The 25666-nt window shown below is 42.8% G+C and overlaps 1 protein-coding gene and 1 long non-coding RNA gene across 14 annotated transcripts in view; one reads left to right on the top strand and one right to left on the bottom strand.

Annotated features, from left to right (window-relative positions):
* Nucleotides 1-24624, top strand: part of EHBP1 (EH domain binding protein 1) — a 223938-nt gene extending 199314 nt beyond the window's left edge. For all 13 annotated transcript variants that reach the window (XM_065834135.2, XM_065834144.2, XM_071805752.1 and 10 more), the window contains 4 exons: nt 15636-15735; nt 16874-16947; nt 23384-23498; nt 23653-24624. In XM_065834135.2, coding sequence (XP_065690207.1) covers nt 15636-15735; nt 16874-16947; nt 23384-23498; nt 23653-23743 — 380 coding nt within the window. In that variant the 3' untranslated portion in view covers nt 23744-24624. The remainder of the gene's footprint in view (nt 1-15635; nt 15736-16873; nt 16948-23383; nt 23499-23652) is intronic.
* LOC139827502 (uncharacterized) lies at nt 15367-23063 on the bottom strand. Its single transcript, XR_011738125.1, has 2 exons — nt 22868-23063; nt 15367-15955 (listed from the first exon to the last, which is right to left on the bottom strand). It is a non-coding gene; the product is annotated as an uncharacterized lncRNA (long non-coding RNA).
* Nucleotides 24625-25666: the final 1042 nt, after the last annotated feature.

Genomic DNA, 25666 nt, shown 5'->3' with positions numbered 1-25666 from the left:
TCTCTTACAGAATATAAACCTTTAAGGTATTGGCATTTTGTATGTGGGAATGGTGAAATTGCATGAGTGTCCACCAGCATTTTTTGAGGGTGGTAATTGCAGGGATTAATCCTGGTGCTGTTTCCTAATAGACTTGCTGGATGCAAAGCTTCATATTTGAATTGGCTGCAAGAAGGCCGTATTGTGTACATTATATAATAATACATTATACCCTAGGTACTCTTTATAAACAGAGGCAACAAGGAAAAAAAAAAGGTAAAAAAACAAGTAGCTGTGAATCATCACTTTTACAACAGGGATCCTCTTGTCTTACGGGAACAGGAACAGGCTAGGAGACAAGATGACATTTTGCAGCAAATAAAGCACTCATCTTAACAGCTCCTAAATGAAAAGGACTTTTTGTTCTTTATATTAATTGTAATTTCACATTTGGGCACTGTGTCTCCCAGTTGTTTCAGCCTTCGGAGCTTTGGTACACAGTTCACGATGGAGTGTTTCTTTTAAACTCCAGATGTTCCTGTAGCGAGAGCTGACATCAGCTTCATTTACTCGTATGTATTTGTAAAAGTACTTACGTGAAGATCACAAATATGCGCAGCGGAGCTATCTAGTTCTGCAAGTTTAATCCAAGTCCCATAAAGTTTCATTGTGGCCCTATGCAAATGTATTTACATAGGAATGGGTCTTGGGTCCTTTAAAGAAGGCAACAAAGTTGGAAGACTGAGGCCAACAAAATAAATGAAAGTTTCTCTAAATCCATTGGATAATAGAGGCAGTGTTAAGGCTAACCACAGTGTTGAACTAAACAGAGGGATTACTCCTGGGTTTTGCATCAGTTGTTTTCTGCCGGGTGGCCTCACTTGTCAAAAAAAAAGAAGAAAAAAAAAAAGTTTAACAGGCGAACATTCACATGGCACATTGAGAAAAGAAGTATGCTTAATTCCATCAAAGCTCAGAAATCAGTCATTAATTTATTCTAACCTCCAATTGTTGGTCATTTGTGAAACATCTGGCCTTTCAGTCATAGGAACCTAAACATAAGTACAATATGAGTTCTGAAGATGGGAGCTGGGTGTAGTGGGGGTGCTGTGCTAGCGTGTGTATGTGAGCGTGGGTGCACATACGTGTGTGTGTTGCATAGGTTGCAACTGCCACTTAATTCCAGAGACTTTGAAACATATTAAAATGAATCCTTCAGTTAATTTACTCTTGAAATTAGATTATTGTTCATTTACATCTCGGAAAAGTTCTGCCATTCAAAAGAGTCTCTTTCTTCATGGTGAGTTAACAGTTAGATATTCAGCAATCTTGCAGCTTGCTAGTCAGAAATAGTTTCTAATGAAGTTGAAATTTGAGATAGAAATTATATAAAAGCTTTCAGGAAAGATATACCCTATTTTCCATATGGCTAGGTAATTGTTATGATATTTGTTTTAAAGCTGGACTTAGACACTCCTGACTGCCCTCTAATTTGATATGGCTGGTCCCGGCGATTCTTCTGGAGGAAACTTTCGTGGTAGAATGCAGTGAAGGAGATAAATAATTTTGCAGTTACAAGCACATTGCAAACTATAGAAAATAATTTGGTCGCCTTTACTGTCAGACGGATAACAGTCTCCAGGTTATTTGCCTCTGCTGGGAGTTGGAACCTGCGTGAAAAGGAACTGCGTGATTAAAAGCAGATTTGAAATAAAGGTGCCACCTTGGAGCTGGAAAAATTCTGCCTTTTGTTAAGCTTAAAATAACACTTGCTATTTAATTATCAGGGCTGGGGTGTTGGTTTTGGTTGGAAAGGGAATATAGTTCTTCATGTATAGCTTAAACGTTGCAACATCTTCTGTGATTAAATTTCTTGTATTTCACATGGACATAGAATGAAATTAGATTTTAAATATGATGGAAAAACTCACGTCTGTCAGTCCACAGTCTATGGGATTACCTCAGAACTTTCTGTCTTCAGGCATTTACCTGCTTGTACTTAGTTTTTAAAGACCAGTTTGGCCTAACCATTTGCTTTTCTTGATCAGCAGAAGCTGGCTGCAGCTCTAAGGCCGTTTTGACCAACATAATGATGCTTTCCAAGCGCATGACAGAAAGAAAGAATTTTGAACGTTTTTAATGAAATGGCTCTTTCTCTTAGTGTTTGTTTATCCTTTCCCCCTTGCTAAGTGAATAAATCTTTAATCCCCACTCCATTGTAAAATTTACTGTATCTGAATTTAGACCATTGTAACTCCTTTCAAGCTGGATTTTATCCTTTCGTACTAAAAGGATATCTGCAATTTTGGCAGCCTGACACATATTAAAAAATGAAATCAAATTACCAAATTAGGGGTGACTTAATGTATTTGGATTCTTAGCCATAGTGCAGCTGGAATGTAGTGACATGAATGTGAAGCATGTGGGAATCCGTGGGTGCTCACGTGTTGCACGGTGTGTGTATACGTGTACACATATGCACGACCCGCCAACACAGTACGTAAAAAGTCACGTTTCAGCTTTGTTAAAGCCCTCATTTCTGAAGTACTGATGTCCAAAGTACTGGTAGGATAGTGAAGATGAGACGGGAAAAAAAAAATCTCTTTAAACAGCTTGTGAAATGTAATGTTTGAAACGGTTCTTTGAGAATGTGCAGATTATGGCTTGCGTCGTGACTCTTTCCAGCTCTCTGGGAAATGAGCTGTTGACATTCTTTTGGGTCATCTTCCGAGATAGGAGGGCAACCACAAGGATTTAGCAGATAAACTCATCCAAAAAGACATTTATCCATTTCATTGCAACTTGGAAACGTTCATGTCGAATAGCAGCATTAATGTAGCCCTTTTAGCCCTTTAAAGTCAGCCTTATGTTTAAAAAAAGAAAAAAATATATATCAAATGACCAGGCTAATAACTTCTTTAGGTCTGCTAAGAGGTAATTCATTATTTACATGATTCTAGACCATAAACCCATCTTTCCTTCAAGAAGCTCTGAAATAGAATTGGGGATCTTATATGGTGAAAGAGTCTCTTTTGAACTCTAATCAACTGGATCTGTTGCAAATTCATTTCTAGTTTATTGTAAACAGTGGAATTTAAATTAATTTCTTCTTATCTTGGCTTTTGAAGAAAACTAACAACATGTTTAAAAGGTTTTATTTTAAAATACAGCTCAGTGTGTTTTATTTAGAGTTTTTTGTTCTTGTTTTTTTTTTTTTTTAACTTTATTAACCAGGTGTCGGGTAGGATGGGTTTTGACAGCCAGACAACAATTACACATTAGCATAGGTGATTATGAAATAAATGGGGGAAAAAAAAAAAGGAGAAAAAAACCAAACCACCACCAACACTTTTTGACTTGAACTCAAATGATACTATATAGGCTGAATGTGCAGGCAAGGTTCCCACAATGCACTGTGAAAACCTAGGCTAACAACCACCCCGCTGCGTTGAAAACCCCCAAAAAAGACAAAAGCACAATGAAATAGAAAGCTTACCACCGGTAGCTTTCAAAACGACAAACTAGGCAAACTATACATCTCCACCACTCCAATTTTGTCAGAATGCTAATGAGCTTGCTCTGATCTTTACTCGGCTTCCCGTGTTTTCTACATCTTCAAGGACCACATGGCGCTAGCAAAATAAAGACAACTAAATGAGAATTTCGAATGCTTTTTGTGTTAGGACCTGGTGCCTTTCAGTTGACGCACTCGTTGAATATTCTCAACTTAAAAGCGTACAACAGGGGGCTGGGTATGAACTTTTTAGCAGGGGGAAATTTGTACAAAAGTAAATGAGTGTGATGAGGAAAATATGAGAAAAATTTCTGATTAATTTCCACTCTATAATATCAATGACACCTTCAGCCCCTCTCATACTCCTCTAACAAGAGATGCTGATAAAAGATGAATGATTCTGTGTTGTTCACAGTGAATGTTTAGTGGTTTTTTAATAGCGGCATTCTACATAAAAGGCACCAGGAAGTACTCTGCATTAGCAGTTGAGATCACTAGTTAATAGGATGATGTCTTTTAGCTTTTGTCACAAGATTATTAGAAAGGATGGGTTTCTGTTCTCATCCCAGCATACTTTGGAGTGCTTGTTGAGTACAAGTGCTAAAATACAGGTTTCTCAGTATTGTTTCGCATGCAAAGTAAAAGCCTTTTTAATGCAATACCTTTTACTTTTTTTTTTTTTTTACCAGGTGATTTTTGTCATTGATCTCTTATCTGCCCCCTTTAGCTGTATTAATCACTTGGAGTGGTCTCCTTCTCAATGGGGTCTTGATGATGTATATGTGTATAGATTCACTATCAAAAATAAATCCCTTATATGCTCTGCACCTTCACAAACCTGATTATCAAGCTGTGTTTACCAGTCTGTATTATACTGTCTTGAATGGTTCTTACTGGAGTCCTCCAGTCTGTGATACAAATTTGCACTGGAGGAGGGAGGGGTAAGCTGGGAGGAGGCATCCTGCTCCCTAAGCCAAGTTTTGTCTTTTAAAAACAATTGAATTCACAATTCGCTTTGGAATTCTCAGAAGTAGATGCAGATTTGTATTCACAAGTGTCAGGGCTTGGGGAGGGAAATGATGGATGTTCAGTTTTGCCTGAGAGATGAACTCCATTTAAAAATTGGGTTTGTTGCCATCTTCAAGCTCACAAGCAGACAGTATGAAAAATACTGGTGCATATACGTGAGAAGAAAGAAATCATCATGGTCTTTCCATATTTTCATATCTGATGTAAATCAGAAAGAATGAATTAATAGCACCGTGAGTTTTATAGCAGTATGCCACCCTCGCTTTCCTACACTGTTGTTTTGCTTAGCTGGACGTGATTAGTCTCAGGTGAATTGAAAACTTACCAAACCACGAGACGGTAGAGAGTTGTCCAGCCATATTGTGAAAGACAAAGATGCACATGCTGGAGCACAGCAAGAGAAAGGACAATATAACAATGGCAATTCTGGCAAGATAGAAAATTTAGAAGTATTGCTGAAAGCAACATCGTAAAGATGCTAAACATTTACCTTTTTACATTTAGCAAAAAAAACAAGTGAAAGTGTTTAAAAAAATTCTGAATAATCGAATTATACATACGGGACACTGGTTTGGATTTTTGCCGGTGCTAGTTTGTGAGCCTTCCCTATTGGAAATACCTAACAATTAGGAGGCTAGAAGAATATTACCGATAGCAATTTGTGTTGGATAGAAGAAAAGGTTTTTGACATGAGCATAGGTGTTAGTGACTTTCATGGTAACATGATAACAGCTCTGTGCATTGGTAGTGTCCACTTTTTTTTGAAGCAAAGCAATATTATAAAGCACTTGATGAAATGCTTCTCTCTCCAGTGTTCAGGAGTGTTAACCTGCTGCCAGGGTTATGGTAATGAGAGTTTTGGCAGCTACCAAAACCCTGGGTGAAAGAAGTGCAATGACATTATAATGAAATTCTCATTTACAGTATGGTAACTGTGGTGCTTTGTTGCACCCAAGTGTGACTTGACTGACCAGAATCCTACTGAAGCCCACAGAGCTCTGTAGAAATGCCTGCTAGTACTGAAGCCATGCCGTGCAAAGCCATTCCTTAAAATTTGTTAATGCAAATAAACTGGCATGCTAGCAGGCTGTTTTTCTGACATGAGTCTTCAGGGTCCAGATGTTTCATACACAAATTTCTGCACAAGTACTGGTTTTGTGTTGCCAGGATCACGCATTTTATGAGTGATTGATGCTTGTCAGCCTTTTTCCAGTTTCTCTTCTGTCATGTTACCTCCATAGTCTCTTACTGGCTAACCCTTTCCTCTCCGATCTCCATCTCCTCCCATTAGCAGTTCCTGTGAAGCAACCTTGACTTGCTTTTGGTAAAGGACGACCATCTGGCCATACTTTTCCAAATATACTGCATTTTTCCAGTTCACCACATCTCTTCAGTCTTAGATCTGTGCATTGGCAAGCAGGAGTTCCCGGGAAGAGACCTTTCCAAGACCAGATGTGGGCAGTGTTCAGCCTTCCCAGGCCAGGTTCATTAAATCCTTAAAGCAGCTCAGCAGGAACAATGACCAAATTTTCTTTTTTCTCGAAGTAATGCAGAATTGTCATTGGCTGGAAGGACTGAATGATGTCAGCCTCCTCTCCATGTACTTCCCTGACTTGTAGCCTCATCATTGCCTTAAAAGAATCTGTCAACAAAGTGCTTGAAGCCAGCTTGAAGAAGAGAGCCCAAGTGCAGCACTGCCTGCCTAGCAGGAGGCTACTCTGGGAGAGCCCTAGGCACTATGAATAGACTTGTGAGACTTCCAAAAGTCTTGCAAGACCCAACAGACACTTGTTTCTTTTAACTGATTTCCATCTTTCTTTGTGGTATTGCACTATAAATGCTCTTTCATGTGGTAGGCATAGTCTTTGGCTTTATGCCTGGAAGTTGGCTTTCTCTACAATCACTGACTGCCTGGAAAGACAAGGCAAGGAGAAAGGCACGTTGGTCACCCTGAGGCTGCCAGCCCATGATGCCATTGCAGTCTGCAGAAAGCCCTGTTATTTTTTTCTTAGTTTTTTCTCCAGGTTTACCACCAAAACCACCTTCTCTGTCCAAACTGGAAACTGTTGGGCCCCAGGACACCTCAGCCTAGCTGAACTTGCCCAGTTAGCCCTGGGAAGCTTTGGATCCCAGAAGTACAAACTTGCCAACTCCCAGTAAGAGTAGTTGTCTTCATTAACACCAATTCAAGGTCACATTCATTGGCAACCATCTTCTCACTTCAGGCAGTTACTTTCATTAAATTCAGCCCTGTCCACCCCCACTTCCCAGCTCCAGGACCATAAGTTCTGAAGAAAGCAGGGCAACATTTGGTAAAAATGGGATAATACACTGCCTAGTAGAGCACAATCTGATGACTTTAAAGTTAACTGGCCACTCGCTTCAGAATTTTACCCAGCTATTGCTTGCCAAGTCAGCAGGCAACTGATCTAAGGAGTAGTTATGACCCACAGAGAAACTACTATCTTTCATTTTCAAGAAGAGACTGGACAGCACCCTCAGACAGATGGTGTGAACTGTGGGGCTTTCATGTGCAGGGACAGGAATTGGAGTCGATGATCCTTGTGGGTCCCTTCCATTCAATGATTCATGACAAAGCATCTGACTTTACTTGTCAACCTGCAAGTGAAATAAATCATCTGCCAGACCATCGTCCTCTTCTTGGTGGATTTCCAAGCATCAACTGCTGTTTTTTCCGTAGCTTCAAATGTTTGAGTGTATCCATTAATCATTTCCTGTGATGCAAGCAAAAGTTTGGTGTATACTTTTCCCAAGGCCAGGCTTCTTCTAAGGTTGTGCTACGTGAGAAAATTTGTGGACAAAGAATACCAGAGGGTGATAAAGGACACGTGTTGGTTCTGCTCAGTGCTAGGATCCCTGCAGGCACCATCCTTGAGGCAGGAAGCATCACTTTCTTACAAGAATCTCTCCAGATGTTTCAGTTGAATCTCACCTCTTGTTGTCTAAATTTTGGGGCACAAACTATGTGTTTTCTTGGTCTGCATTGATGGTCTCACATTTAAAATGTATTGGCACTCTTTATCAAGTCCAGGCATTCTGTTTCTGTTGATTTTCTGTCATTTTCTAGTGGCCGCTGTATTGACTCATCATGTAGAGAAAATCAGCAATCTTTCAGCAATTCGTCTTTCATGGAAGTTTCAGTCCTGCGATAATTTTAGGTTGCCAAGACTGCAGGCCACAAATGTTTGTCTTCCTGTGAGTCAGTCCCACGGCAGGTAGAATAAATCCTTGCACGCACTGAGATGTGGTCAGAACCCTGACCTTCTGTTTACACAGCTCTCAAAATGGTAAATAGCCTCTGTGATTTATTATGTTTGAGAAACCAAAGAAATTACAAGTTTCCTTTTTGATATTAGGCTAATTTGATGTGTGCTTGTGATAAAGGCATTCCCTTGGCAGCGGCTCCGTTTCGTTAGGGTTACAGTACTTTTGGGGGCTGAAATAGAGTCAGACAATGCACTGCAATGTAACTCTGCCTGGCAGATTCTTGGCAGTCATTACCTACCTTTATGAGACTCCATTGTGTGGACATCAATGTCTCCTTCTCAACAGCAACAGCAAGTTAGTCGCCCTGAATTTGCCTTTCTAATGTTCCTGAGGCATTTTCCCATCCAGTTCAGACTCAGAAAATTGTGCTAGGGGTTCATCTGCTAGCTAGCTTTTCTGCAGTGTCATCTAAACAGCGGTCCCATCCTGTTTAATCTCTTGATGGCCATTCTTGTTCATTTTCAGTGATTTTTTTATAATGAGAAGGTTCTTGTTCTGTGAAAGGAATAAGTGTTTTGGAAGAAAGCTGGACACGGCAACCTGAAATGGGAGACTTGAAGTTCAAGGTGGAGCGGCCGATCCATTCATGCTGTAGGGTGCCTAGTACAGGCTCCATTTTGACAGTCAGAGCTTTGAAGAATTATTTTAACCAAAATTCTGAACTTTTCGACCGAACATGGTCCTCTGAAAGCAGAGGAGGGTGACTTTTCAGAAAATAGGTCTCCTTAGGGATGCCTCCGTTTCGCTCAGTGAAAAGTTGTAGGTCATTTGGCATTTAAAAATGATCACCGTAGCTTTCAGTTGTGTTGGGACGCATTTTGCAGTAGGTCTCATATAACTCTCCTTTACAAAGTATCTGTTGTTAATATAGGCTTTTCTGTTTAAGTATTTGTTCAGTTCTGTAACTTGCACTAAAAACAAGAGCTCTTCTGTGCATAAGCTGTTCACAGTGAGCGAGATGAGAAGACTATTAAAATCAGTGGGAAGTCCAACGTTGACTTTGAAGGGTTCGGGACCTTGCATCAGCCTTTCTTAGTGATGTGAGGTGGGTCAGCTAAAACGCCCGGCATTGTTTCTCCTCCCTTCCTGTGTTTCCTTTCAGTAAAGCTGTAATTGCCACAGTAAATCAGCCCCATGGTCTAGTCCAGAATGCTGTCCCATGGATGGACAGGTATGGGTTGGACCAAGGCAGGGGTGAGAAACCCCACCGGGGCTGGTTGCAGGCTAACTTGGCCCCAGGGAGCATTTTATTTAACCTCTAAAAATTAAAGGTCATCTTATGTTCTAAAGCAGGAGGATCCAGTTCCTACCTCCTGTGCTGGTTGGTTTGTTTGTTTGAATATTTATTGCTACAGCTTTGCCTTTCCATGTTCAACTTTCAACCTGGTTTTAATTCTTGCTGAGCTCTTAGTTTCAACATTGCCTTGTGGCAATGAGTTCTACTGGTAAATGATGAGGCTTTGAGGAAAGATCATTCTTTTTATCAGTTTTAAACACACCACCTTCAATTTCAAGTTCTTATGAGACAAGATGAGACACATCCTAGAACTATTCTTTATTTGCTATTCATGTTCTCCTTCAGGTAAACAAGCCAATCTGTCCGCTCACTCCTAATACAGAAACTCGTAAAAACTCGTCCCCATAATTGGGTGAATGCAACCTTTTTTTTTCAGCGGGCAAATAAAGGCAGCAGGGTATGTGTTCAAAAGACCTTCCTGTTAAATTTGTGGAAATCACTGGCGTTTGGATGGCTCTCAGTGGTCATCTAGTTTCTGTCAACTAACAAATAGCCCAGAAAGAGGAGCAGAGCAAAGTCGGCCAGTTTTTGTTGTTATTCGCCCCGCTCTAGTTCACATGCACTGGCATTCTGCTGGCCTCTTCACCCAAGTGTGTTGAGTGAAGAAAGCTTCTTCTATTCTATTTTAAAACTGTGTGTAAACATCAGCAAATGGGTGAAGAATGAGCTCTGTCTTAAGTAGGTTGTTTTTCATGTAGTTCTGTTGAGGTAAATGGGGAGACATGGGGAGGTTTATGTGTTTAACCATGGCACACACACTATACACAGTGCAAATAAAATTTAAAAACAATTACTGCTTAAGACAGCATACAAAGTGATTTCTGTAAACGTGTTATTTCTTGCCAGATTGAATGGGCTGGTTTGGGATGCTGATAGAAACCCTTTATTATTTATCTTCTGTAGGTTGTAATTGATTTTTGCACAACAGCCAAATACATTTACATTTAAGGATTTAAAAATATATATATTAATGTATTGGCTTATCTTGACAGATTTACGATGATATAACACGTAGAGGAGTTACTGTGTTCATCCGTTTACACTGTAAACTGATCTTGTCCCTGCATGTTGCTGCTTTTTCTTCCTTTTAAGTGGTATCCGTAGCACTTTTTCTCAGTTTTCTTAGCGGTGTACGATTTTACTATGTTAATCCATATTGGGTTTATCTAATGACTGGCTGCCCAAACAGCTTAAAAATAATGGGTCTAAGGACACATATATGTACTGGTAGCTGGCTGAACATGAGGGGTGGGTTTGGAGGTATTATTAGCAAGAAAGGAAAAGAAAATAGAATTTGTTTTTTTCAAATTGATTCAGAAGAGACATTTGTCAAGACACTTCTTATTTAAATATTTAACAAATAATTAGCTTACGGTGTCAACAAAAATCCATTTGTAAATCCTGCAGAATGTGAAGGAAAACGTGGTTTAAAAGACTGCCTGGAAGCTGTACAACATTAAAATAAGCTAGTTGCTTTTATTGTTCTCAAAAATGCTCGCATATAAACATGCTTTTAATTCTTGAGCATTGTAGATGAGAATTAGCTCAAGTTGGTTTTGAATAGTAGTCAGGAAAATTATATTTAAATATGTGTGATGAACCACAGGAGAAAATAAAGGGTTTGGGGTTTGTTTTTTTTTCTGTCATAAAAATTCTGTGTATCATTAAAATTTGCCCCAGTAAGGGACAAAATCACCAAACTTTATGCTGCAGCCTTGATTGAATCCTGCACAGGACCTATTACAGCGCAGAATCACAACTCCGAAGTCAGTAGGAGTTTCTCATAGCTGAGGGCAGAATTTAGTGTCTTATCCTATTCCCGGCTTGGAGTTGGGCTCGTTCCTAATCATTGAGGAGGGTCCTGGTAGATGTCAAGTGAAGAGAAGAATAGAGCACACATCCTTCACCACTCAAGCCAGACAATGAAATTAGAAAATGGCACAGAGAGTTGCTGAGAGAGAATTCCCCTGGATTCCTAGATGAAAAATAAACTAAGAATTTATTGATTAATTTTTTTTTAATTAAAAAAATTAAAAAGCAGAAAGGAAGAGGGGGAAAAAATATATGTTAGAGGAACCTCACCAGAATCTTTCTCAGAACCTATCTAATAATAAAGTCTGACATTAAAAGGTGTATTGTCTTTCTACATAAAGGCGTGTGTACTTGCTGTTTTGTCTTAGTTTCTGGTTCTGCATTTTTCAAATCTCTTACCAAGCATTTCTCATGCATATGATGTTTGCAGCACTATGCGCTCTTATTTGAAGACTGTTTTCAGAAGTCATTATTGAACTATAGGATAAAAAGGTATAAGCATAATTACGTGTTAAAGAGAATAAATATGTTCTGCTAGATAGTTAACCAGGTGAGGTTAAACAAGATAAGATGAATTCTGGTCTTTTTAGAAAACTGACAGTCTTCATTTTAAGCTACAATGTAAAGTGCTTTATCCTGAGATTAGGTATTGTGGCAGAGCTAAAACTGCCTTTTTCCCCTAACCGTGCCAGAATACAACCTCCTTTTCTTTTTTGCGCTAACAAGACTGCTTTACCACCACAGCCCACTCTAAGTAATTAAATCAATCCTTTGTACTTACCGTATTCTCCTCTAGTGACGGTACTAGATCTGATTATATGCTTCATGCATATTCAAAGTACGGCACTGACAGCTCTTTAATGAGCTCTTACTTAATCAGTACGAACAATGTTCATCTTGTTCTTTTTTTCCTCATACATTAGAGCTAGGAACAGTTGGGGAAAAAATGAAACATCCAGCATTCATTTGAAAAATATATTGTACTTTGAAAAGTGTCTAAGCTGGGGAAGTTGCATTCTGCCCTTTAAAAGTCTGATGGACAAATTGGATTACTAGTATTGGATTAAATAACAAATGGTTAGAGGAGAAATGAGAAAAGCTCACTGTGATCACAGGCTTTAATATTTTTTGTTACTTATAAAGCTGAAGGGGTCTTTAACCAGTTATTAAAGTCAGGATTAATTTGTAATGGTCCAACTTACTAGCTTTAAAAGGGTTTTGTTGTTGTTGTTGTTTTTTATTGAAAACAATAGTGTAATGCATGTATTAGGGAAAAAAAATTAAGATCTTTGGGCTATTTATAGTTTTCCATCGTCTTATACTCACTCAGATAAAGGTTTTGCGTGCGGGGGATTGATTTGTTCTCAAACACTTTTTTCGCTTCATTTAAATAATCAACAGTATTTTTTTTTCCGAAGAACAACACAGATATTTTTCCAATTTTAATTTTCAAGCAATTGTAGCAAGTCAATTAAATACTTGTTCTACACTTGGAAAGTGAAAACAAAAACAACACCAGCAGCAGCAGGGTTTTACAGAGTGAAACTGGGAAATTGTGTTTAAGAAAGGCTTTTTCTGATTTTTTTTAATTTAGAAATTGTAAGTGTGAATTCAGCTTGCAATATCACTGCAGTAATAACACTCAGTTTTTCTTTGTTGGAAGTGTTTCACATGCTTCTGTCCACCAAGGGGAAAAAAAATGAAGTAATGCTCTAATGGCAGTGTATTTATTTGCTGAAAAGATTTATTTAAATTTCTTATATTTGGGAGTTCATCTTTATTTTGCTTGCCTGGGAAGAATCTGTTTCAGCTGCATGCACAAGAATTTAAAAGCTGGCGGTCAACAAATAAAATATGAGCATTGACTGCTATTAATATTGCACACATGTGTCATTTCACTGATCAAAAAGGCCTTCGCCAGGGTACAATTGGCCTTTTTCCAAATTGCAAGCTTTTTCTCAGCTTTTTCTTTTTTACTCTTTCTTCTTTTGTTACTGCCCGGGGATTTGTGCCTATCACAGCCGATATCACATGACTGGTGTCAGGGCATCACATGGGTCCAAAGCGAATACAAAAACAGATTAAAAATTCTGCAAAAACAATCAAGACTTTGTTAACTCACTTTTAAACCAGCCTATTCTATGGATATTGCATGTGCTTCAGTGTCAGCGTGGAAATATAAGAATAGGCACCTGTTCAGATCTGACTCGACAGCTCTAAGCTTTACCTACATCTTTTCTCGTTACGTGTCGCAACTAACTTTATTTAGGAGGAACGCGTTAACAGAAAGAAGTTTATATCTTAAGTTTATCTTCTTACCCTGAGATTGCGTAGCATGAAGTTCAGGTTCAGATCCATTGTTGAGTCAAACTCCTTTGAAACATTCCTGTCTCTGATTTCTTTTTCAAGGGTTACAAACTGAAATGCAGTAAGAGCTTGTATTTAGAATGGCGTATTTTAGCCAGAGGTCCCAGACCTCCCCAAAACCAACACATCTCGTGTCATAAATTGATTAAAATGTTGCTATAGCCATGTATGTCTGGTTGGGAGAAACTTGTTTAATGAGCAGTGCGGTAAGCTCATACGTCACAGATTAAACTGATCATTTTGCAAGGGAAAAAAAGCCATCTATCCCCTTTTTCTTGCTCTCTCCCTCAAATAAATTCCAGCTACTTGGTGCATTTCAATGAAAGCTTGCTAATATCGATTGTCATCTACTTCTAAAAGCAGAAGCCGTTAGATGAACCAGTACAGCTACGCCTTTGATCTGTAACTTAACGGCAAAGTGTACCTAAAAGTTTTAATCCTCTTTGGGGGAGTGCTGAACTGCTAAATATTATTCTAAATGCCATGGTGTAATATTTTCTGCACAAATCCAGAAGCAGAGGTTCATGCATTTGTCAAGCATTTCTACTTGACAAATTTCTTCCTTTATTGCTCCATCACCCAGGAGCTGGACCCTGCTGCTTCTGCTTGGAAAAAGGCTGCACAGCCATCCCCACTTTAGGATGCTCTGCCCTCCCCATCTTGCCGCCAGCAAATTGTATTACCCTAAAAGCACCCTTCCAAGGAACAGTTTCATCAGCCTGGAACTTCCCAGGTTGCTACATGGATAGGGGGGCATGTCTCATGTCAGAAAGAAGAGCACACCAAATGGTGGAACTTTTACTGTGTGGGTCCACCAGCTCCACCACAAGCTGACCAGCTTCCCTCTTCATCTCCTTCACCCCTTTCCTTGTGTAGATACACCAAGCCCACAGGCCACAGCAGAGGGAATCAAACTGTTTGGAGAAGGCCAGTGACATTCCCTTGCCCACAGCAGGGTCACAGCCGGGTGAGGAGGTGGCTCTCGGTGCAGATCTGGGCTTGCACACTGCCGTGGCATTGGGGTATGAACGTGCGTATGGCTGGCACATACATGCAAGCATTTCAAACACTCCCATCCAGAAAATGAAAGTGTTCTTTTAGAGCAAACGATTATTTTTTTTCTGGTGTCTTTCCAGCTTCCGGTGCTTCAAATTGCTTCTCTGCAACTAGGGATCCTATGGCTGAAATTAATAAGGTAGCTTCCCTGAGTGTACAGCACCTTGCATCAGAGATTTCAAAACCCCTTACAACAAACACCAAAGAACTAACTTTTAGCACCCTTGCAGACTGGTATGAGCAATTATCCCCATACTACTACACACAAGGTGCTTAAATGCAGAGTTCTGCCCACAGTCTCTTGGTGAAGCAGTGTCAAAGCTGGGAGAAGTGCTCAGAAGTCCCAGCTCATGGTCCTTTGCCACTATTCCAGATTTCTTCCCAGATTAACTATAGCCATAAGAAATGTGTGAGGTTTGTAATTCGATGAGGACCGTATAATTTTTGCTCCTCAGCTCAACCTGAGGCACAAGAATGGCAGGTCACTCAGAGATGCAGTCTCCACAAAGGACCTTGATGTGGTTGCTCCTAGTCCCCCAGCTCAGAGAGTGAAATTTGGCTAAGCAACCCTGCTACCTGAAAGGACAGTCAGGAGCCTTCCGGATGCTTGTCTCCCTTTCCCCCACGTGGCTGATGGTGTGGGAGTGGTAACATGGAGACCTATAGAGTCTGGCAGAGCGTAGTACAGCCTGCAAGGTGGGCTATGGAGGGTCTTGATCCTGCCTGGGAGGCAACAATGGACACAGACTGGGGAAAGGGATGCTAGTCCATGCATACACACATGGGGACCCTCGGACCGTAAGCTCAGCAGGTGCCTTGGCTGAGGGTTCAGCGTTGTCATCTCTCTGCAGCTCCTTTGATCCCTGCCACATCATCCTGATTGCGCTGGGTTTGGATGGGTGGGGTGGATCTTGCCCACAAGGATTGTTTTTGTGTTTGGACTAGACATCTTTTAGCAACAAGATTTATTTCATTTGGAACATAGCAACAGTATAGTTCTCGTGGAAGAATTTAAAAGACACAGTACTTTCTGAAAGGTGTTTATTTAGGTTGAGGTGTCAGCATGGTAAAGAACATGAAAACGTACACTGAATAATGTCTGCTTTTCAAGTTTTATTTATGGAGCAAATAGGGTTGGGCTGCAGGACTTGCAGTCATATGAAATTTTTGCCATTTGAGCGTATGCCTTGTAGTGCTCAATGATATTGCAGACCAATACTCCAAAACATGAATTGAAATATGTAGCTCAGTTTGTGAAATGCCATATAAAGAGTGAAATTATTTTGATTGCAGGAAGAAACACAGAAGAAGAAGAAGCTATGATGCAGGAATGGTTCATGCTGGTTAATAAGAAGAATGCCTTAATAAGACGAATGAACCAACTTTCTCTCCTGTAAGTATGGATGGATGCGGGTACTTACGAAAGGATGATTTACTGGGATATTTACCCAGCAGACAGATGCAAAACTTTTGTTTTCTTCCCATTAGACTTCAAAAATGTTCCCTCGAAAGTCAGTAGCATGGATGATTTGTGGAACACATCGAGTAACTTGTTTTTCTCATATTTCAGACTTGAAAATTAGAAGCGTGCAATGACACAAGATTAGCCAGAGCTGTGAAAAAAAAAAAAAAAGAAAAATCAAATAAATATTAAACAGAGTTACATTTTCAAAGGCCCAACAGTAGAATAAAATTACATTTTAGGAATGCGCAAACAGATTTGGATTGTGCCAGGTGAGGACTATTCAGAGAGAGCAAAATTTGAGTCACTACCTGCTTCCTAGGAATCCTCAATCCCATTGCTAGTTCAGCAGCACCGGGCTGCTGAAAGGATGTTAGTGAATCAGTCCCGGGGCAATGACACCACTGATACTGCAATGTAAGGACAATAAACTTTTTTCACTAGCACTGGCAAGGAAGGGAGAAGACGCTGCTCGTTTTCAGAGGCATTCTGCCCTCAGCGCTTCTTTCCAGCTTCTTTCAGTCTGAATATATTTCTTTCAGTAATGCCACCTAGTGTAGATGTCTGCATACTTCCCTGGGAAGAGCCTGTGCTCACGAATTTCTGACCGTGTCTGAACTTGACAGAAGATTCTACCTTCAAAATATTAAGCTTTCTAATCCTGTGTCTAATTTTCTTTATTCATTAGGGCGGAATGTATCTAGAATAATACTTCCCGTATCATATTATCTTGGTGAATAGGCTGATGCTGGAATTTGTTCATTAGATCCAAAGGAATATTTTATACTTAGGACATTCCACAACAACCGCTCCAAAGATGAATCTGAAATAATTATGTTCTGTAGCACAATAGAGTTAAACTAACAGAATTAAAGCCAACATTATAGAAAATGAAAAGTCCCTGGTACTGAATATACCACCTGAGAGAGGTTTTAAGTTTGTGTATCATTTGTTTGGAGTAGCTTAAAGTTAAAGAGAAAAGTCCTAAAATCAATGTAAGTTAAAGGTTCTTTTAAGTGTTTAATGATTTAGTAATTAACATATTGATGAACTTTTGCAACTTGCCTAGGGAAAAAGAACATGACCTAGAAAGGCGCTACGAACTGTTGAACCGGGAGCTAAGAGCAATGCTTGCTATTGAAGGTAAGAGAAATGCTGGGTACCGAGGGAAGGAAAATGCTTCCTGCCTTAAAGTACCAAACATGGAGGCTTTTCTGAAGTTAAGAGTTAATCCTGATGTTCACATAATTTCAACTGCTACCAAACAGCAAAGACACTGGGTCTGCAAGCCCATTCTTAAGTTTTATTCGAAAAAAGAAGTCCAAGATATGGGACAAAGAAATGTGGTCTCCTTCGAATAAAAATCGAAAAAAGTGATGGGGAGGTGAAGAATATTTGCCCGGGGTTTATTATTTTTTGTTGCAGTAATTGTCTCTGGGCTTTTCTGTGGCATCGCGCTGCTTTGGGTGCTGCAGAAAATGGGGAAAGAGTGACCCACCGAAGGGAGCCTTCTTGCATTTAGCGTTTCAGATCTAGTTTACAACAGTATCTCACTGTGGGGGAAAAAAAAAAGAGAAAGTCTCAGCAGTTTTGATGGTAAAATACTACATTTGCCAAGTAAATATTTCATCACAAGCAGCACTGGGATTAGTGAGATCCTTTGCACAGATTTTCTCCCTCCTCTGCAACTCTCCCAAGTTTAGTCACCTTACCTGAATGAAAACTCATGGGAAGATTGACACACGGGATAAATGAAACAATTGCATCCTTTCCGTAGGGCTTTCAAGTGAATTGTACAATAATCCTGGGGATGATTCATCATAAAAAATAAACATCCAGATAGCTTAAACCATTGCTTGCATTATTTTCTTATTTAAATATCTTAAGTGTTTTCTAATGCTGCACCGCTTATACCTCTCAGTCACAAATGCTGTCTTATAGTTCAAAGATGTTTGCTTAAAAGTTAATCCTTTGGGCTCTGTAAAATGGACCTTTTGTCTAATCAATGCAAATTGATTTTGCTATTCTGTATTGACCTCTCAACCCTTTGACTGTCCATGGTAATTTCTTTCTTCACCTGATAAGGTACCTGATCCATAATAAATCAATTCTAATTAGTTTGGAGACTTCACTGGTAGCATAAGTTTGTAGGAAAAAAGCAGCAGGTTTCAGGTAGCTTTTTCATATCTCTCCATCTGTGGTTATATTTTTTGCATAAGACTGTGTTCACTATATTCTTGGATAAACTTGAGTCATGAATATATCCATTGCTTTCTGCAGAGGCAAGCCAAATTAATTGGGAATCAAATATTTAAAACATAAGTACTCTAAAACCAGAGAGCAGCTAAGAGAAGTTGGACTGAAATCCGGAATTTCAATGTTTAATTGCCGTTTATCTGTTTTACTGTTTTGGAACGTCCTAGCAGCAGCCTTTGAATGTGTAGCAGCCTATGCCATTCACATTCATTTTGACTTGAGCAAAAATCTGTCCTTTTTAAATTTCCTTTTTCTAAGTTCAGAGAGAGATGTCAAAACCCTCTTTTTTTTGTCTTTTTTGGGGAGCGGGTGTTTTTGTTCTGCTGGTGATACAGTAAACGCGGCTTTGGAGAGAAAACTTAAGTGCTGGAGAATTTCGCTTTTGTTTTGTATTTGTACAACATAGACTGCATTCAGCATTTTAACTCTCAGTTAAATTATTAGTCTGCTAGAAGTTTTAGCAGCTATCTGCTTTTACCTAAAAAACACATTAAAGGAGAAGCTCTCCCAAGGAAATGCCTGTGAAATGTCAAAATACACGTCTGTAACACCTCGCTCTCGATGTGTGCGTGAGTGCTGTGTTACTTTCTGTGTCCGACATACACTGGGGCGCAAAGATGCACTTTTAGGAAGCACCAGTAAAACCACGCCATTTATATGTAATGCGATTTCCCTGAAGCAGAGCTGCCCGAGCACTGTCTGTTCTGAGGCCATTTAGCCGATTGCTAATGAGCACTTGGGCTCCTTGAAAGAGTTGAAAAGACAGATCTCACACCAACACCAATTCCAAACCTGAAATATATAGGCAGAAAAAAAAAAAAAAAAAGTATATATAATAGGACAGGACAGGACTGGTTTGTTTGTCTAATAGAAAGGCAGAACACAGCAACCCAAACTGGAACTTAAAAAACCAAAAAGTCTTTGAAAGGTGATAATTGCTGTTTTGGTAAATTGCTCTAACTCTTCCACGCGTGACTGTGCTGTTTAAAAATCTATCAACCAATTTACTTAGCTAGTTGATGACAAGGAAGCGGGGGAAAAAGAGAGGGAGAGAGCGCCTTGCAAAAGGTAACAGCCTGCTGATTGCAGATAAAGGCGGTGTATTGGCGGCCGGCCCGCTTGCCTGCGCAGGCAGCGTGTGGGCAGCGCTGCCGTCTGGAGGTGCTGACCGTTCCGATGCTCAGTGATGTGGAGATGGTGTCCTCTTAGCCAGCCACTAAAATGGAGGCATACGCAGCTGAATAGCCTTTTGGAGTGTTCCGGCACTTCATGCGGAACACATGAATGACTGAGGGTGGTAAAAAAAAGGCATACTTTTTTCTTCCTCCCCCCGTTTCGCCGTAGAGATAAGAAAGAGGTAACGCGCTACCTTCTTCTAGCTAGAAAGTGTTCCTCTCTTCCTGCTGCCGACACTGCTCCGAACAAGAAAGGCCTGACATCCTTGCCTAATAGGCTAGAGAAAATATAGGTTACTGGGTTTGTTTTAAGCTGCATACACGGGAAGGCGCTCTGGCTCTCTGCTCGGGAGCAGGCCGGCTCGTGTGAGCAAGGCGCTGCCTTTCAGAGCCTGGTTTTTACCATGCAGTGGCCGAGTGACGGGATGCCTTACTTTCAGCTACGTTTCCTTTTGCTCCTTTCTATTTTTTTTTTCATTCGAGATTTAATGCCTCCTTAGAAAAGATAAGTTCATTTTTGCACACCTTGGGGTGGTGTGTTCATTTTCTGCCCAAGAAATGGATCTTCTTTTGGATTTTGTACATCTTGATTTATTCTTGGCTTATAGTTTGAAGTGGGTGCTCTTCTAAAAGGATTTATGCATAGGTTCACTATTTTTGTAGTTATGGTTTATATGATAAGCTTTTTATATTTAAAATCAATATGTAATCCTGTGGAGGAGCTTATCCTCTAAAACCCCATTTGTAAATCTATTTTAGCTTTGTTACACCGCACAGCCACAGTATTCCATAGATTGATTAGGTTCAGCAGCAGAATCCTATCAAATGGCCTGCTCTGATGATGATGCAAACTCTTTCAGGATTGCTAGTTGACTGGAACTAAAGATAAGACCTAACTGCAATCCCCCAATGTGCTCTTTACAAAACTAGTGTTAATTTTCATCAAAGTGCCGGGCTTATTTATTATAGTGACGAGGTTGAAGGTTTTACTACAAGAACTTTCGACCATTTCTATTAAAGCATTTCTATGGGAACCAGCCGCCTGTTTGCCCAAAGTAATTATCAGTTGAAGCAGTGCGGGGGGGGAAAGACAATATGAAGTCAATGAAGATGAATAATTGAAAACATTTCTACTTTAACATGAACTTAGCAAACTCTGTCATTTTAAACTGCCTGTCTTGAGCAGTGGCATGGGGGGCTTTAGCTTTCAACACTTTTAGCTCATATACTGCCTCAGAGCTTAATCCTATTTTTGTCCGGAGTGTAGCTTTTATAACAGTATTATTCTGAAATCTTCAAATTAATCACAGCCCATATTGTGGCTTCCCAGAGCTGCAGTCAGCCTGAGTAACTATATGTGACAGGTGTTATAGGTAATCCTAGCTTAAAAGGCACAACAGGTAGGAGTCAAACTTGAACACGGTTGCTTTTTTAAACATAGGGATGCTTCCTGAAACTGCTACCTGGCAGTATTTCGTTGGATAAAACAAAACTGCAATGTAATAACGTATACAATGCTATTTAAATACTTTGCACTGGTTCCTCTTTTAACCAATTACTACTTTACTGTATTTCGGGGGGGTACGGGACGACAGTCAGACTCCTTTTCTAGGGAACGAAGTAAAAATGCAAGGGAATATTCCTGCCAGCAAGTTTTCTTCTGGCATGTTTCAAACACTAATAATAAGAAAACATAGAAACAAATAAAAAAAACCCACCAGTTTTGTTCCATGAAGTCCTAATATGATGTTGTTTACCCTACAGGCCTATAAGATGGGGCAACAATAACTAAAGGTTGTAGAAAGAGACTTAACAGAGAAAAACAGCAGTGAAGGAGTGAGCGAAAGCTGTGCCGAAATATTTTGACTGATGTTTGCTGTTTCAAAAGCTAAAATTGCTGCTGGGACTGGAGAAGTAGGCGATAAAGGAGGTGGGGGGAAGGCTTTAAAAATAAGAGCTTTTCAACTAAGTGAAAGCCATCAAAACTGCAAAAAAAAATTAAGTAGAGTCCAGGTAGAGATGGGGTTTCTCAAGCTCCTTTTTATCTAGAACTTCATGTCCCCAGATGTGCTGGGGACACTGAGTCTCAGAACAGTATCAGCAGAAGCAGGGAGAAAGTTAACCTTAAAGTTGGGGGACACGTCTGGGGAGAGGAAACACCCATGAAATTCTCTGCCACGTCTCTTTCCTTTTCTGTCCGGCTCACTGCTGCTGCCCCTCACAAGCCGGGTTTGTCCCTTCGCAAGGCAGGTTTGTCACGCTGAGGTTGCATTGCACATGCAGTGGCTTTGCTTCTGTGGGTAAAACCCTCCAATTTTGGGAAGCTCTGGCTTGCAGAGGTGTGGAGTGGTGTGTTTTAAACGGGTCGAACTGAAGGAGCCCTCCCCAAAAGGAGCAAAAGGGCAAGCAGCAGTGGAAATCCAGAGACCGAATTGAATATTCGCATCTAAAAGGCTGCTACCTAAATTCAAGCAGCTTTGTGGCAGGAGAAATGGCTTAGATTACCAGTAATTTCGGCAGGTAGCTTCAATTCTAGTTTGTGTACACCTGGAAAATTATTTCCTTAACAATGATGGAGGGGAAGCAATGCACTTGACAAAGAAAGAGAAAAATGAAGGAGAAAAAGAACAAGAAAAACTCCTGGGAAGTTTGGGCAGTGGCCCACCAGACCAAATCCCTCCCCACTTGCAAAATGCCACCGTGCACGTTTGCCTCTCCAGAGCCTCTCTGCACACACAGGTCGCCGTGGGTTTTCCCTGCACGTGTGTGGACCCCGAATCCACTCGTGAGCCCGTGTGCCCAGGCAGAAGGCGAGGGCGCGATAAAAGTGGTTACACATTCCTGCCTTTCTGCCGCTCTTCCAACCTTCATTGCATGATGATGCATCTAATTTTTAATTTGTAAATACAAGGCTGAATTCCCTCTAGCACCACTTGCTTTCATAAAGCTTCTGAGCAGTTTACTGTCTTGAATAAATTTGGCTTTGGAGGGGGGTCAGGGGGATTTGAACCACCACATTCTTGCGGGGTTTGTGAAGATTCACATGGTAACCGGTGGTGAGCATTGTTCGGGTTATCTGAATAAGCACCAGCCATGTGAGTTTTAACATGATCGCCCAGGGCAATGGAGAGCGCAGGGAGAAAGCCAAAAGGACTGCACCCTTTCTCCCCTTCGCCTTCGGGAAGCGCGGCCGGGGAGGAGGAGGAGGAAGAGGAGGAGGACACCGCCGAGCCGGTGGCGATGGCGATGGCTTCTCCCGGTGGTTTTTTTTTTGGAGCCGGTGTCCTCTTTCCCTCCCGCTCCTCATTTGTCCTGCTATCTCCCTCATCATCTACTGCTCCCGCTTTTCATTGTTTACCTTCTTAATGAGGGAGGCGGGGAGGGCTGGGGCTTGACTGACAGCGACAAGCCCTTACGGTCTGGCTGGAGAGCCGGAGGCTGCGGGCCGGCCCCGGGGGCTGCGGCGGACGGGGCCGGGGGCTCCGCCGGGCCGGGGAGCGGCGAGAGAAAAATCCCTTTGGGAAAAGCGAGGCGGCCCCGTCCTGAGCTGCCTGCCAGCGCTGGGGGTGAAGGGGCCCCGCGATAATATGTAGCAAGTGTATTTTTACTTCAAAGAGGAAAATGCTAATTACCTGATACCTGCTTTTAAAATTACTGCGAAGCATATGGTGCCCAGTGTGAGATTCCTCCAGCTGCTAAGAGCGAGCGAGGAATTAGCAAAGAAGAGCCGGGTTGTAGGAAAATGGGCTTTCCTCCTAGAAGGGGAAAACTTGTTAAATGTCGTTGCCCATCCAGGAAACAAGTTCGTGGGAAAAAAAAAAAAAAAAAAAAAAACCAACAACAAACAAAAAAAAACAACGAAACGACCCAAAGTTTCTGTTGAGTTCCCCCAAGCTAGGTGGGCAGGAAGATAAAAAGCTGGCGGGCTGCACTTGTCCCCGCGGTAGCTCCCGCTGAGGAGAGCGGCAGTGGGCCGGGTTGGGCCAGGTTGTGCCGAACCGGGCTGTGGTGGGCTCTGCCGGGCTGGGCCGGGCTTTGCCGGACCGCGCTCCCCGCCGCAGCAGCCCCGTCCCGCCGCGGCCGGCTGCGTCCCGGCGGTGGCGGCCGCGGCGTCTCAGCGCTGTTTTTGTTTTGGTTTTCTCTGGCAGACTGGCAGAAGACCGAGGCGCAGAAGAGGCGAGAGCAGCTTTTGCTGGACGAACTCGTTATTCTCGTTAACAAACGGGACGCGCTGGTCAGGGACCTGGACGCCCAGGAGAAGCAGTGAGTCGGGTGGATGGGGGGGTGGCCCCCACGGAAAGTTTGGGCCAAGTCCGTGAGCGCCGTGGCTGTGGCGAGCTCGGCGCAGCCGCGCATCCGGCGCAGCCGCGCATCCCGCGCAGCCCCTCACCGCACTTCTCGCCACCTCTCTCCGCAGGGCCGAGGAAGAAGACGAGCATTTGGAGAGGACCCTCGAGCAAAACAAAGGCAAGATGGCCAAGAAGGAAGAGAAATGCGTCCTCCAGTGAGCGGACCTCCCGCAGCCGTGGCAAAATCGCAGCGCGGCTCTTTCTTACGTTTTTAAAATGCCAACATAACTGGGAAAAAATGTTTTGGAAAAAAAAAAATTAAACTTTTTTCCATTTCTTAGGCCAGATATAATCTGTGCCAGGCCCCGCTCCATTGTTTTTTGGTTTCCATTCAAGCGAACTAGCATTGTACCATGGTTTCCTTGTGGGCTCAGCTCTCCTGCCGAAAGGGTTTGAAATGAAATCACTGAGACCTCGGCTGTGCAGGTGATGCTGGAGATGTACGGAAGAAGCAGAAGAAATAAAGTCTGTCCTGGTTTCTTTAGCTGGAGGAGGGCTGAGTTTTGAAATAAATACGTTTTTGTTGTAATAGGATTAGAGAAGGGGATATAGGAAAAAAAAAAAAAAACACATTGGGAATGGTTTCATCTAGTCCTGCCATATGTACTACTTAATAAGCTACCTACATTTTATAGTTAGGTCAGATCCACCCCAGTTATTATTAAAAATGTGCTGTATTTACCAGTGTTTTATTTCAGCAGTTTTCCATTTTCCCGGGAGTAGAGCTGAGCTGCTCTGGTTTGGTCGGGGGGTTTTCTCGGGGCATAAAGCCCGGGGAGCGGCTGCAAGTGGGGCGGCCCGGGGCAGCGCGTCTCTTCCCACCCGCGTCCCCCCGCGGGCCCGGGCCGCGCCGCCGCTCCGTGTTATTTATTGCGCCCGGGCCGCGTCCCCTTCCGCACCCCGCCACCCCACCCCGTTCGTGTGCCCCCACGCGTGTCCCGCGCTCGCATTGTCCCTTCGTGGAGCTCGTCTCGTTTATTTATTACAATACCGAGTCATATATAAAATTTTCAATAAAAGCCGAATCTTTCTTACCGTAACTGCCGCTTTCCTCTTTACCTGGGAAACTCCCTCCAACCCTCCCTCCGCCGGCCGGGGAGAGGGTCCGGGGGCCGGGAAGGGCCCGACCCCGCGGGGGCCAGCGGGACTCGGCCGCCCCATGCCGTCCCGGCCGCCGCGGCTTCGCCGAACGCAACGAAACCCACCAGAGGGAAAAGTTTTTCGTTTGTTTTTAATCAAAAGCAAGTCGGGGAGAGGGAGGCAAAACTTTTCCCTGCGGGGCCGATGCCGGCCGCCGGCCGGCGCGGGGGACGCGAGGCCAAAGCTCCGCTGCGGCTGCGGCGGTGCAAGGAGCACACACGCGGGGACTTGAGCGGGCGGCGAAGCCGGAGGGAGCCCAAACCCTGTGGGGAGGCGGCTGCCGTCCCGGGAGAGACCCCCCCCCCCGCATCGGCGGCGGCTCTGGGTGCAACTGCGACCTGCTCCCCGCCGTGACCTCCCGCTACCGCCAGAAAAATATTCCCCCGTGAAGGAAGGAAGCGCCCGGCCTTGTGCGAGTGGCCGCCGATGCCCGCTGGTTGTACCGGCCCAGGGCCGGAGGCTGGGGGGATGCCCCGGTGCCCGTCGGTGGGTTTGGCCCCCTGCGAATTTGAGGAGGATGCGCGGAGCGCCCCGCCGCCGGGAGGGAAGGCGCGGCGGAAAGCCGGCTCCGCCGTGACCCTCTGCCCTCCCCTCCAAGATACAGGGGCCGGGAAATGGGGGGACACACGCCCCGAGTGTTCCGCTGCCGCGGAAGGCGGCGGAGGCTCAGGAGGGGAGAGGGCGGCAAAGCCAATGGCGCTGCCTAGCCGGCTGGACAGCGGGAATTGCTGAGCCCCAAAGCTTGGGGCTGCCCCGAGGGGCGAGGAGGCCGCGAGTGCAGACGGACTCCCCCCACGCCGGGTGGCTGGTGCTTGTCTGTCTTATAATTCGAAAGAAGTAACTCAGCCCCTGGGCTGCGGGAAAAATAAGAGGGTCCCAATCCCTACGGCCCCCAGCCCAGAAACCGGCCGCAAGAGCACCCCCGCCCCGTGGCCAGCCCGA

Source organism: Patagioenas fasciata, chromosome 3 (genome assembly GCF_037038585.1).
Source record: "Patagioenas fasciata isolate bPatFas1 chromosome 3, bPatFas1.hap1, whole genome shotgun sequence".
In the NCBI taxonomy this organism is placed as follows: Eukaryota; Metazoa; Chordata; class Aves; order Columbiformes; family Columbidae; genus Patagioenas; species Patagioenas fasciata.
The sequence above is the reverse complement of the archived record's forward strand: the minus strand, read 5'-3'. Positions and strand labels throughout refer to the sequence as shown.